Source organism: Porites lutea, chromosome 11, assembly GCF_958299795.1.
Source record: "Porites lutea chromosome 11, jaPorLute2.1, whole genome shotgun sequence".
Taxonomy (NCBI): domain Eukaryota; kingdom Metazoa; phylum Cnidaria; class Anthozoa; order Scleractinia; family Poritidae; genus Porites; species Porites lutea.
The window spans coordinates 8,197,657-8,209,980 of NC_133211.1; the positions used below are offsets into that span (position 1 = coordinate 8,197,657).

Here is a 12,324-nt window from a genome sequence, read left to right on the forward strand (position 1 = left end):
ATCTGGTAATGAAAAAAGGTCACGATTCAGTAAACCAGTAGGTGTTTATAAATTTGGATAGAGCTTTTAAGATTTCTGGTCGTCCTAGCGGACGTTTTATGAATCTCAATTATTTCTGTCAGTTTTGGGAACTGTCCTTAACCGCGCTGCATTGCTAACTGATGAAATTATCGTCTTGGTAACCCTGTCTGTTCTCATCCTTATATTACTGGCTTCTGATCAATATCTTCAGCTATCTCTGGTACTTTCTTTTTGTCAATAATGAGGGGAACTGGGGCCTAATGTACCGCAAAACCATGGAAAAACAGAAACCACTAATCGCGATGAAAATGAATGAAAAGCGTGAAACTGCAGTATAAGCGCTAAAATGTTAACCATTAGACCCTCTATTTGACGTTAGAAGTGATCAAACCATTCATTAAACCACCAGGTAATCTAGACAATTAAAGGTCATTTAAGGTCTATTTTTTAGCCTACCTGTATTCTCAATGTAAAAATGACTTCTTGGATTCGTTGTACTTCACCCGTCTCTGTCAGAAACAGTTTGATAGTATGATGTTTGAAAGGACCATCAACTGAATAAATATTCTCCGGACCATGATCATGAGATCAAAAGGAGACAACTGTAACAACTTTATTTTGGAACAATCTCTCTTATGCGGACGTTTTTTCCAGAAATAATACGTGTTACTTGAAAGACTGAGGTTAATCGTCTAAAAAGAGAAAGAAAAAATATATATATTTCAGGAAAATGACTGACGTCATAGTTTTTCTTAGACATATTTTACACCGTTAGTCACCTAACTGATATGGTATCAGAATATCATTTAACAAGTCCTTCGGTTTAATAATTACGATGTTCGAGGTTTCATATACAGCTATCATACATGTTTACGGTTACCACAAAATCTAAAAAATATATCCAAAAGACGAAATGTTCTGTCGCATTGGACTATGGGACTGTTTCGGGTGACGCTATTACTTCTTTATTGGTTATAACAAGGTTACACAGGAAACTGGATAGAAATTTGTCCCCCAAAATAGTCTCGAAAACCGACCCAGTCCCTACCTACCCTGTGTACAGATGGGCAGCTGTACACAGGCTACCCAGTCCCAAGTGCCGGCAAACTACAACCTCGTTCCCAGGGTCCTCTAGAACGAGGTTGGGCAAATTATTCAAGGTCAGAAAGATAAGAAATTGTTTTAGTTGTGTGCCTCATCCCCATAAGCTTCTAGTTAAAGACGAATTTCACGTTGTAGTGCTGGTCAGTAGAGTTGCTTTGCTTATTTACCGTATTGCTGTCAAATTTGACGCTATTGTTGCAGCTGCCGTCTTTGTTGCATAAGCTCGTTATCACGTTAAAGCAACAAACTGGCCGTTATGAACCACGTAAGCACTCGTTTATAATAGAGAGTTCAATCAATCAAGCTTTATTCACGGTATCTCCTCATTAAAAGTGCTGTTCCAGTGAGCCGCCAGTTACATAACAAATTTTAAGAGAAACTACACTAATGCTAAAAATATAAAGTTACTATCACTGTATCTAATGTTACTGTAAAAGCTTATGAGAGGACTTATAAGAGACTTTTCACACTAATCTCCAGTTAAGATATTGCTTCGTGAGTATTTTAGGTGTTTGGGTGTTGGCACGAGACAATGTTGAAGCCTGTCTTTTCTAGTCAACTTTTGTATTAATCTTGTGTGGATGAAGTCTTCAACCCGAAGACGTATAACTTTGTTTGTTTGTAAAACTTGAGCGGACGTGCATGGATATATCCCTTAATTGCTCATTTTGTGTTGGTACACTAACAAATAGTTTATATGAAATACGAAATGACTCTTTCCTTAATTAAAGTTTTTAGTTTGTCTCCATAGCGATATGTTTGGTTTGATATTGTCCAGCAAAAGATCTAGTTACTGAGCTTCTAATCCAAGTCCGTGTTTCAGTTTTCAATGAAACTGCAATTTACTGGTTGAAAAAACGTTCACTCGAATAAAATAATAAATAGGAAGTTGCGAACAATTTCAGTCTTGACACAACTTTAATAAAAACTTCGCTTTACTTGTAGGTTTGGATTGAGTATGAAATGGTTTTGTACATCAAGTTGCGAAAGTAAAAAACGCAGTTGCTTGTCATGTTCTGTCGTTAACGGTCATTTCGCCACCAACCACCTCGCCACCAAAAGAAGTCGACCCGGCGCCAACCAACTCGCAAGCAGCCGTGGGATTAGCGGGCGAATGCTGTAATTTTTTTGGTGGTAGAGCCGCGTGAAGATTAGGAGCAAGTCAAGTACCCCATGCATAACAATCCACTAATTTTGAGATGGATAGACAGGGGGTCACGCCTGAGAAACCTACGTGAGTAGACCGTGTCAATTATTCTGATTTAATATTTCAGAGTCATCAGTTGGTGGCGAGGTGACCGGAGTCCTGTGTTGTGTTCGTTCTATAACGTACTCTGTAAATTATTTTGATTTAAGCTAAAGAATGTTGCAGTCGCCTTGCCAACTTGGATTTGCTTCGCTTCAATTTTTAGCACACTGTCATTATTCTGAAAGCTGTTCTTGTAGGACTCTGCAATGAACCGGTTGCTGTCGTTGACCAATGGACTTGCAATGTACTCATCTAACTAAAAAAATGAAGGCAAAAAGGCAAAAAAAAGTCCTCATTCATTTATCTCTTGACTTGTCGTAAAAATTATCCCATTCATCTAAAAGAGCAACATTAACATTATCCATGCACAAAAAACGGATAACATCATAACTTTAACATGGGTAACATTATTCATGCACAAAAAAAGAAATGAAATATGACGTTTTCCCGTCATTCTTTAATCAAGCTGTTGTTTTCCACTTTTGATCCTTAACTATTTTCTGTGCATTACAAAACGTTGCAACATTGTTACGACATTGTTTTGAATAGTTCAACATTGTTCCAACATTGCTGTCTTATGTAACATAACCTTAAAACAGGATATCAATTTTTTCATGTCATTCCCCATTAAATAGGGTCAGAGTTATTCTAAGAACGTTCGCAGCACAAACTTTATCCCTAGTCAGATCAATACGGTTTTTGGGAAAATGCCCACCTACCCCTCCCTTAATCCAGCATTAACTCTTACTTTTCACTTACAGCAAAATTGTGACTTATTTAGGGGAGGGGTAGATGGGCAGTTTCAGGTGTTTAAAAATAGATATTAAAAAAAAAGTAGAGGTCATTTCCCCTTGAAGCACTTACATCCATCCATTGTGCAGCAGCAATTTCTTTTGTGTCCATTTTGATTTCTTGAGTTAATGGCCTCAGATGACAGATGAAATAAACATCAGAACAGCCAAAACGGAAGTTTACAAGGTGACGAAAGCAGACCAGAGAGACAAACTCAGTTTCGATTCCAGTTTCTTCAAAAACTTCTCTTTTCACAGCTTCAATGATGCTTTCATCTGTGAACGTTTTCATATGGAGCAAAACAAGGAAGTCAGATGCTGTTAATTTTGTATACCAAGTGAGAACTATTTTCCGTGGAACCTCGATATAACAAAGGACTAACGTACTGGCAAAATTTGTTTGCTATATCGAGGTTCTTTTTTATATGTTGATTACTAGGGCAAAGAAAATCATTAGTCATACTGAGGACTTGGTCATATAATGTTTCGTTATATTGAGGTTCCACTGTACAGAGTAAAGTAAGTAATAGAATGGTGAACATATAGTTTACTTAACAATTATTCCTCGACCCCGAATGGGCCCTGAGTCAATAGCCCATGAGGCCAAAGGCCTCATGGGCTATTGACTCAGAGGCCATGAGGGCGAGAGGAATAATTGTTTTAGTAAAATCCAACTAGTTGGTAAAAAATATTGAGAATAAAAAAATTTTAGCTAGATAAGAGCTAGACTTCAATCCTTTTTTGCCACCAAAAAGCCCACGCTTTTCGCTACTAGTGGGCTATAACATATAGCCTAGTAGTAGCTCAACCAATCAGAATGCAGCATTGATAATAGACCACTAGTTGGATTTTACTAAAATGTATTAGTTGATTTGCACACCAAAGCAAATATTAAGGTTTTTTATGAGGCATGAGTCATTTTGTTAATAGATTGTCAAATGAATTAGAACTGTGATATGCCATCGTCACACTTCTCACTTGAAACAAAGTCAAATTTTGCTACTTCTGAACTACTTTAACTCATTGGTGCCAATAGAAAAGAAGCTTATTAGTATTTTCTATCTTTTTGAAGGAAAGGGATTAAATTTCCCAGTGTTGCAACTTAATGTTTAACTGCACAAGTCTATTTTGTTAAGAACAATTAGGAGGGAATAGCCTTCAGAGAAGTAAACTCACAGGTTTATTGGTTGCTCATTATGAGAGTTCCTGTAGTGAGTATTAAACATTATCAATAGCATTCACTTAACTTGTACAGACCTTTGTCAACCATGCCTCCTGGCAGCTTCCAATGTTGTTTTCTTCTATATTTCTCACAAACAGCTAAAACTTGATTCTTCTCATTGATAACTAATCCACCAGCACCTAAAATAACAAAAGCACACAAAAAAAATAATTAAAGCTCCACTGATTTTGCAAAACAAAATGATTATGCTGCATACCCCCAAACTATGTAAGACCCTTTGACCCTTGTAAAATCAAATTAGTCCTTTCATGAGTGGAAGTAGGTGGTGCTTCAAAACTGAGAAACATGGTTAATGAAGACTTAATTATTTATGTAAAAATGTTTCATAATATGATAGTGGGCATAATGATATTAAGCACTTCTGACCAGCTTACAAAAGGTAGTTGGAAAAAGTTTCTAAAATCTACAAGCTGAATTCAATGTTTGAAAATGTGCAATAGAGATGTCTTTTAAAAGGTCAAAGTACATGGATCCTACATGTAGCTATAACATGGAGAATTCCATATGTATGCTAAATTTATTCAGCCATTTTTATGGAGCATATTGTGACTTCAGGATCATATCATGGGTAATGACTGACAGTAGAAAGATCTAGTCCTATAATAAAAATACATTGCTCAATGTAGAGTAATAAGCTTATCAATCAGCATACCAAGATAACTTGTAGCAAATGTTGGAAGTGTGTTTGGTTCTGTCTTGGGCAGCCACTGAGTCATGACAATGTGATGTGGATATGTGTGATGAAATACGAAACCATGCTATTGCAAACAAAAAGAACCAAAAATAGTTAGTGGTCTTAGCTATTGTCAGCAGTGGTGGATCCAGAGGAGGGGCCCTATTATTATTTTTAGATCAAACTAAGGCCCAAAGAGCCAAAAAACACTTTTGGAGACCCCCCCCCCCCCCCCCCCCTCTTATCTGAAGGTCTGGATCTGTCACTGATCAGTCTCCTGTAGCTGAGTTGTAGAGCCTCTGGAGTAGTAACCAGAAGGTCATAGGTTCAGCTCCTATAGGGAGAACGTGTTTTTTTTTTCTTCTGAGCTGCTTGTGGCACTGACTGAATAAACATCTTTCTCAACATCAAACAAAATGTTTAAAACCTTTTTATCACTAAAAAGTGTAACAAAGTGTGAACAGATTTCGAAAAGAGTACCAAAGAGTGCAGTCTTGGAGATGAGGTTAAAAGTAGTGTTGAGTCCTTTATTCTTAAATAATAGAAGTGTTTCCATTTAGCATTAAAATACTCCGTATATTTTTTTTTCCTGTTCTCCATGACTTACAGACAAGGCATCTTAATTTTTTGGGGAGATGATATCCCTTTTTCTCTCTATCATTAAGGACTTTTATTCAAGTTTAGTGAAAATAAGGAACTAATGAAAAAGAAAATTCCTTTCTTTCTTTCCTACTTGTTTCTTTCTTTCTTGAGTACCGTTACCATGCATAGTTAATGTAGTAGAGTTAACCTGTTTAAATTCCTTGCAAAAACGTTTGTGATAAACATCAATAAAATACAAAAGAAATTAAGGACTTTTGTAGAGTCTATTCACTCCCTTGCCTCATAATTAACCCTTTAACCCCTAAGAGTGATCAGCATGAAATTTCTCCTTGTAATATCAATGTTTAGAAAACAGAGTGGTCATAAGAATTGAGTATATGATTAGGGAAGATGAGTCTAATTGAAATTTCAACAAATTCTCCCCACTACTTCTATTGAAAAAGTATAGGGACGGTAAATGAGAATCTCAATTTGTTCCAAGAGAGATCAGCATGAAATTTCTCCTTATAGTATCAATGCTTTAGAAAACAGAGTGGTCATGACAATTGAGGTCATGATCAGGGAAGATGAGTCTAAATGACATTTCAACGGATTCTTCCCACTACTTCTGATGAAAAAGTAAAGGGACACTAAATGAGAATCTCACTTTGATCTAACAGTAAACAGCATGAAATTTATCCTTATAGTATCAATGCTTTAGAAAACAGAGTGGTCATGAGAATTGAAGGCATAATCAGGGAAGATGAGTCTAACTGATATTTCAACAAATTCTCCCCACGACTTCTATTGATAAACTATAGGGACAGTAAATGAGAATCTCAATTTGATCTTAAGGTATCACCTGAAGCAAAGTACATATTCCAACTGTTTCAAGTTAACATAAAGTTAAACTTCTATGATCACAAACCTTCACAGCAATAGGAATATATGTAGAATTCTTAATTGATATTCTCAGCCAAACTCCTCGGATAGCACCTTGCTTGAACTTCTCTAATGATGCTGAAGAAAAATCAGTATCAAGTGTCAGAGAAAGATAGGAGTCACAAAGTTAGCCACATAAACACTATCTCAAAAATTAAGAAAAGCAAGGAAGACTTACAAACCAGTTTTGTTTCAAATTCCTTTTCACCCTTGCATGTTTCCTTTTCTATGTTGATCGTGATACCACCAAATCTGCAAAACAACAGAACAATATTATTACTCATCACTGGATACAATAGTTGTTCATGGGACTATCACTATATTAATATTTTTACTTACAACGTTAGACCTCTGGAAAAAAATAGGCTGGGATGGGGGGTTGGTCTTTGGGAGATACCCCCCTTTTCTTACCTCCAAATACACTTCCCTCTTATTATCCCAGACACCTCTTCTTCTTTGCAATTAAAGTGAGGGTGTCCCCACCCTCCCAAGTAAAAATTATCCCAGGTTCACCCCCCATTAAGTAACTGCAAACATGTCAGATCCCATATTGGTGTCATTCCTCTACTTTTTATTTCCTGTAAGCTTACATTCCCTGGAGAAAAGTTCCATGAACAAAAAGTATGAAAATTAACAAACATGGAACACACGCCTTAAATTTTATCATTAGACAACCTTTGCCTGTTACATAAGTTCACCCAAATTTGAGGATTCCAGTATGAACACTGTCATTTGTAATGCATTATCCCACCAGACAATATAACACTGAAAAATTTGCTGTGTAATAGCCTTAATTTTTCCCATTTTACAGGGTAAAATCATAAACCATATTGTGTTCATGAAGTTAGGTCAGAAAACCAATTTTTAAATAGACTTTACATAGGCAAACTCCCACTAATTACTTAGCTACGGTTTGGTAAAAATCTCATTGTGTACAGTGCTTTCTTTCGAGTACAGGCCAATAATAATAAAAAGTGATTAAGAGGAAACGTTTTGCATCAGAAAAAGGCCAACTTGAAGCCTTAAAAGGGCATTTACTTTGTATACCGGACGCAGGTTCGGCACATGAGTGGACCGGCGTCTAAACCGGGCCTTTGTCCACTTTATAGCCGGTGCAAGAACCGTTTTCACGAAAACAACCTCTACCCTTACATGTCTCTGATCCCCATGAAAGTATTGCTGTCTGCATCTTGAATTTGAGAGGACTCTAAATATCCTTCTGCACACAAAACAGCGGTCTTGCCACTCAATTCTTCGGGGGAAGTCATGATCGGATAATTGTCCTGCAGCTCGATTTTGACAGAGCTGTTTCTCGCCAGGCATCGATTCTCGACGGGGAGGACTGGTAGCTGCAGATTATGCAATAATCTCTCAAGGACCAGGCAAGGACACTCAAGGTCACCGTCACCGGTAAGTAATGTATGACCGCGGTGCATGATTTCTGAGGGTAACCATGTCAAGTTCGCGCGCTTTGTGTTCCCCGGCCGACCGTCAGTCAGTGAAGACGCAAAAACATGACTTCCAGGTTTGCTTCGTTGACCGAGCAAGACATCGAAAAACTGGTTGAAGACAAGGAATCACAAAACACAAAAATATGCCGACAGATCGGGAACAAAATCGATACTCAGAATTTTGTGGTCTTGAAAACACTTCTTAGCTTCCAAAATTGTTCTTCGAGTCATTGTCTGCTGTCTTCGTGGCGTCGGTTCAATGTCTTCGTGTCGTCGCATCCCTCATTTCATCGTACTCTTTTCTTCGGGGCAAAGGTGGCTTTTAGTTCGCGGAGTCGCTATGGGCTTATGTCGTCGTTGCGTCACTTTTATGTCTTCGTGTCCTCGTACCTTGTTACCCTGTCACCTTGCTACCCTGTTACCCTGTTACCTTGTTACCTTGTTACCTTGTTACCTTGTTACCCTTTTACCCTGTTACCCTGTTACCCTGTTATCTTCTTACCCTGTTACCTTGTTACCTTGTTACCCTGTTACCCTGTTACCTTGTTACCTTGTTACCCTGTTACCCTGTTACCCTGTTATCCTTTTACCTTGTTACCCTGTTACCCTGTTACCTTGTTACCTTGTTGCCCTTTTACCCTTTTACCCTGTTACCCTGTTAACTTGTTATCTTGTTACCTTGTTACCTTGTTACCCTGTTACCTTGTTACCCTGTTACCTTGTTACCTTGTTACCCTGTTACCTTGTTACCCTGTTACCCTGTTATCTAGTTACCTTGTTACCTTGTTACCCTTTTACCTTGTTATCTTGTTACCCTGTTACCCTTTTACCCTGTTACCTTGTAACCCTGTTATCTTGTTATCTTGGTTTTGGGGAGCAGGGATGGCGCAGTGGTGAGAGCACTCGCCTTCCACCAATGTGGCCCGGGTTCGATTCCCGGACTCGACGTCATATGTGGGTTGAGTTTGTTGTTGGTTCTCTTCTCTGCTCCGAGAGGTTTTTCTCCAGGTACTCCGGTTTTCCCCTCTCCGCAAAAACCAACATTTCCAAATTCCAATTCGATCCCGAATGCTCGAGCGTTTAATACATGAGCCCCGGGCTCGGGAGATTGGACAACCACTCCTCACGCTATCGAGCTTAAATAAAATTAATTTAATTTTTTTAATTTAATTTTTAATTTGCTCTGTTACCTTGTTACCCTGTTACCTTGTCACCCTGTTATCTTGTTACCCTGTTACCTTGTTACCCTGTTATCTTGTTACCCTGTTACATTGTTACCCTGTTACCTTGTTACCCTGTTACCTTGTTATCTTGTTACCCTGTTATCGTGTTACCCTGTTACCTTGTCACCTTGTTAACCTGTTACCTTGTTAACCTGTTACCTTGTTAACCTGTTCCCCTGTTCACCTATTACCTTGTTACCTTGTTACCCTGTTACACTGTTACCTTGTTACCTTGTTACCCTGTTATCTTGTTACCCTGTTACCTTGTTACCCTGTTACCTTGTTACCCTGTTACCCTATTATCTTTTTACCCTGTCACCTTGTTAACCTGTTACCTTGTTACCTTGTTACCCTGTACCCTTGTTACCCTGTTATCTTGTTACTCTGTTACGTTGTCACCTTGTTACCCTGTTTATAACCTTGTTACCCTGTTACCTTGTCACCTTGTTAACCTGTTACCTTGTTAACCTGTCCCCCTGTTCCCCTGTTACCTTGTTACCCTGTTTCCCGGTAGGTACTTCAAGTATGGGGACATATATTGTACCGACTTTACCTACTTAAATTATTATACCTTCACTCTTTTTTTCTTGGTTGTTACCCTGTTACCTTTTTACCTTGTTACCCTGTTACCCTGTTACCTTGTTACTCTGTTACCTTGTTACCCTGTTACCCTGTTACCCTGTTATCGTGTTATCCTGTTACCTTGTCACCTTGTTAACCTGTTACCTTGTTAACCTGTTCCCCTGTTCCCCTGTTACCTTGTTACCCTGTTACCTTGTTACCCTGTTACCCTGTTACACTGTTACCTTGTTACCCTGTTACCTTGTTACTTTGTTACCCTGTTACCTTGTTACCCTGTTACGTTGTTACCCTGTTACTCTGTTAAGCTGTTACCCTGTTCTCTTATTATGCACCTATCAATGTAAATCCCGTGGGGGGGGGGGGGGGGGGGAATGCGGGCAAGGGGCAGGAATTTGATGCCTGAGACTATCCCCCTGTTTGGCTTTTGATCGTACGAAGCGACCCCGGGGTCGGGACATTTGACTTTGACCGACAGAAGCCTGGTATCAATTCAGAAGCGGTTACCAAGTCCGTCCCTCGAGGCTTTCTGATAGTCACGCTGTTGGAGAAAGGTATGAAGTTAATAATGTCGATTTTTAGAAAGGTTTTATCTTGAAGTTCGCATGTGATTGTAAAACTCGATTGAAATCGAATTCCACCATGAAAGTCAGAGGATTTTTTACGGGTCACTGATCCGACCTATTCCGACATGTTGAGCGGATGTTATAAAGCATTTTACGTTTCATTAATATTATAATAGCACAGTCAATCTTCCTGGAGTGTTTTGTTGTTCAATATAGGAGATGCTAGTGGACAGAGAAAATACTTAATTACAGCGAGTAATTTAACGGAACTTACGTTAACCATAAATAAAATTAGTAAGAACGTACTTTTGAAATATTCTTTTAATTTCTTTTATATAGTGTTATATTATTGTTTGTTTAGATTTTTTCCCCTTGGGTGGGGGCTTTTTTGACACTTTTGATCAACCTTTCGATTTCCACCCTAGGGAATTTGATAAAAAAATTTCAAAATTTGTCAAATCCCCAACCCTTGCCCGCACTCCCCCCCCCCCCACGGGGTTTACATTCATAGGTGCATTACCCTCTTACGCTGTTACCTTGTTACCCTGCTACCCCTTGTTACCCCTTGTTACCCTTGTTAACCCTTGTTCCCCCTTTTTACACCTGTTACCCTTGTTGGCGCTTGTTCCCTTTGTTACCCCTTGTTCCCCCTTCTTACCCTTGTTAACCGTTGTTACCCTTGTTACCCCTTGTTACCCCTTGTCCCCCCTTGTTACCCTTGTTACCCGTTGTTCAACCTTGTTACCCTTGTTACCCATTGTTACCCCTGTTACCCTTGTTACCCCTTGTTACCCTTTGTTACCTTTGTTACCCCTTGTTCCCCCTTGTTACCCTTGTTAACCCTTGTTACAACTTGTTACCCCTTAATACCCCTTGTTACCCCTTGTTACCCTTGTTATTCCTTGATACCCTTGTTACCCTTTGTTCCGCCTTGTTACCCCTTCTCTTCCTTGTTACCCCTTGTTACCCTTTGTTACCTCTCTTACCCCTTTTTACCCGTTCTTAGCCCTTGTTTCCCTTATTACCCCCTGTTACCCTTTTTACCCCTTTTTATCCCTTGTTACCCCTTGTTCCCTTTAGTACCCCTTGTTCCCTTTGTTACCCCTTGTTCCCCCTTGTTACCCTTGTTAACCCTTGTTACCCCTTGTTACCCCTTAATACCCCTTCTTACCCCTTGTTACCCTTGTTATTCCTTGATACCCTTGTTACCCCTTGTTCCGCCTTGTAACCCCTTCTCTTCCTTGTTACCCCTTGTTAGCCTTGTTACCCTTTGTTACTTCTCTTACCCCTTGTTACCCCTTGTTACCCCTTGTTCCCCTTGTTCCCCATTGTTACTCTTGTTACCCTTGTTACCTGTTGTTACCCTTCTTACCCCTTGTTACCCCTTGTTACCCTTATTACTCCTTGTTTCCCCTTGTTACTCCTACTTACCCTTCTTACTCCTTGTTCCCCGTGGTTACCCTTGTTACTTCTTATTACCCCTTGTTACCCCTTGTTACCCCTTGTTACCCTTTGGTACCCCTTGTTGGCACTTGTTACCCGCTGTTACCCTTGTTAACCTTGTTACCCCTTGTTACCCCTTGTTCCCCTTGTTGGCCCTTGTTCCCCCTTGTTACTCTTGTTACCCATTGTTTTCCTTGTAACCCCTTGGTACCCGTTGTTTTCCCTTGTTACTCTTGTTACCAGTTGTTCCCCCTTGTTACTCTTATTACCCTTTGTTATCCCTTGTTGGCTCTTTTTACCCGTTGTTACCCTTCTTAACCATTGTTAGCCTTGTTACCTCTTGTTACCCCTTGTTCCTTTTGTTAGCCCTTAATTGTTACCCCTTGTTACCCTTTTTACCCCTTGTTACCCCTTGTTACCCTTTGTTACGTGACGTTAATACAAGCCGGCTCAGTTA

General features: G+C 39.3%; 1 protein-coding gene across 1 annotated transcript; it reads right to left on the minus strand.

The window, feature by feature from the left end:
- Positions 1-1,651: 1,651 nt before the first annotated feature.
- Positions 1,652-7,931, minus strand: LOC140953407 (uncharacterized). The gene is made up of 7 exons (XM_073402890.1): positions 7,758-7,931; positions 6,784-6,857; positions 6,592-6,683; positions 5,061-5,166; positions 4,423-4,527; positions 3,239-3,441; positions 1,652-2,630 (listed from the first exon to the last, which is right to left on the minus strand). The coding sequence occupies exons 1-7, from the start codon at positions 7,871-7,873 to the stop codon at positions 2,448-2,450; spliced, it is 879 nt and encodes a 292-aa protein (XP_073258991.1). The 5' UTR covers positions 7,874-7,931; the 3' UTR covers positions 1,652-2,447.
- Between the last annotated feature and the right edge of the window lie 4,393 nt (positions 7,932-12,324).

Bases quoted from the DNA above. Each gene is read 5' to 3' on its own strand.
- LOC140953407 (XM_073402890.1), bottom strand. From the start codon at position 7,873: ATGACTTCCCCCGAAGAATTGAGTGGCAAGACCGCTGTTTTGTGTGCA. The intron at 6,858-7,757 runs GTAAGGGTAGAG...GTTGTTTTGCAG, and splicing joins TTCATGGGGATCAGAGACAT to ATTTGGTGGTATCACGATCA. The intron at 3,442-4,422 runs GTCTGTACAAGT...AAACGTTCACAG, and splicing joins AGGAGGCATGGTTGACAAAG to ATGAAAGCATCATTGAAGCT.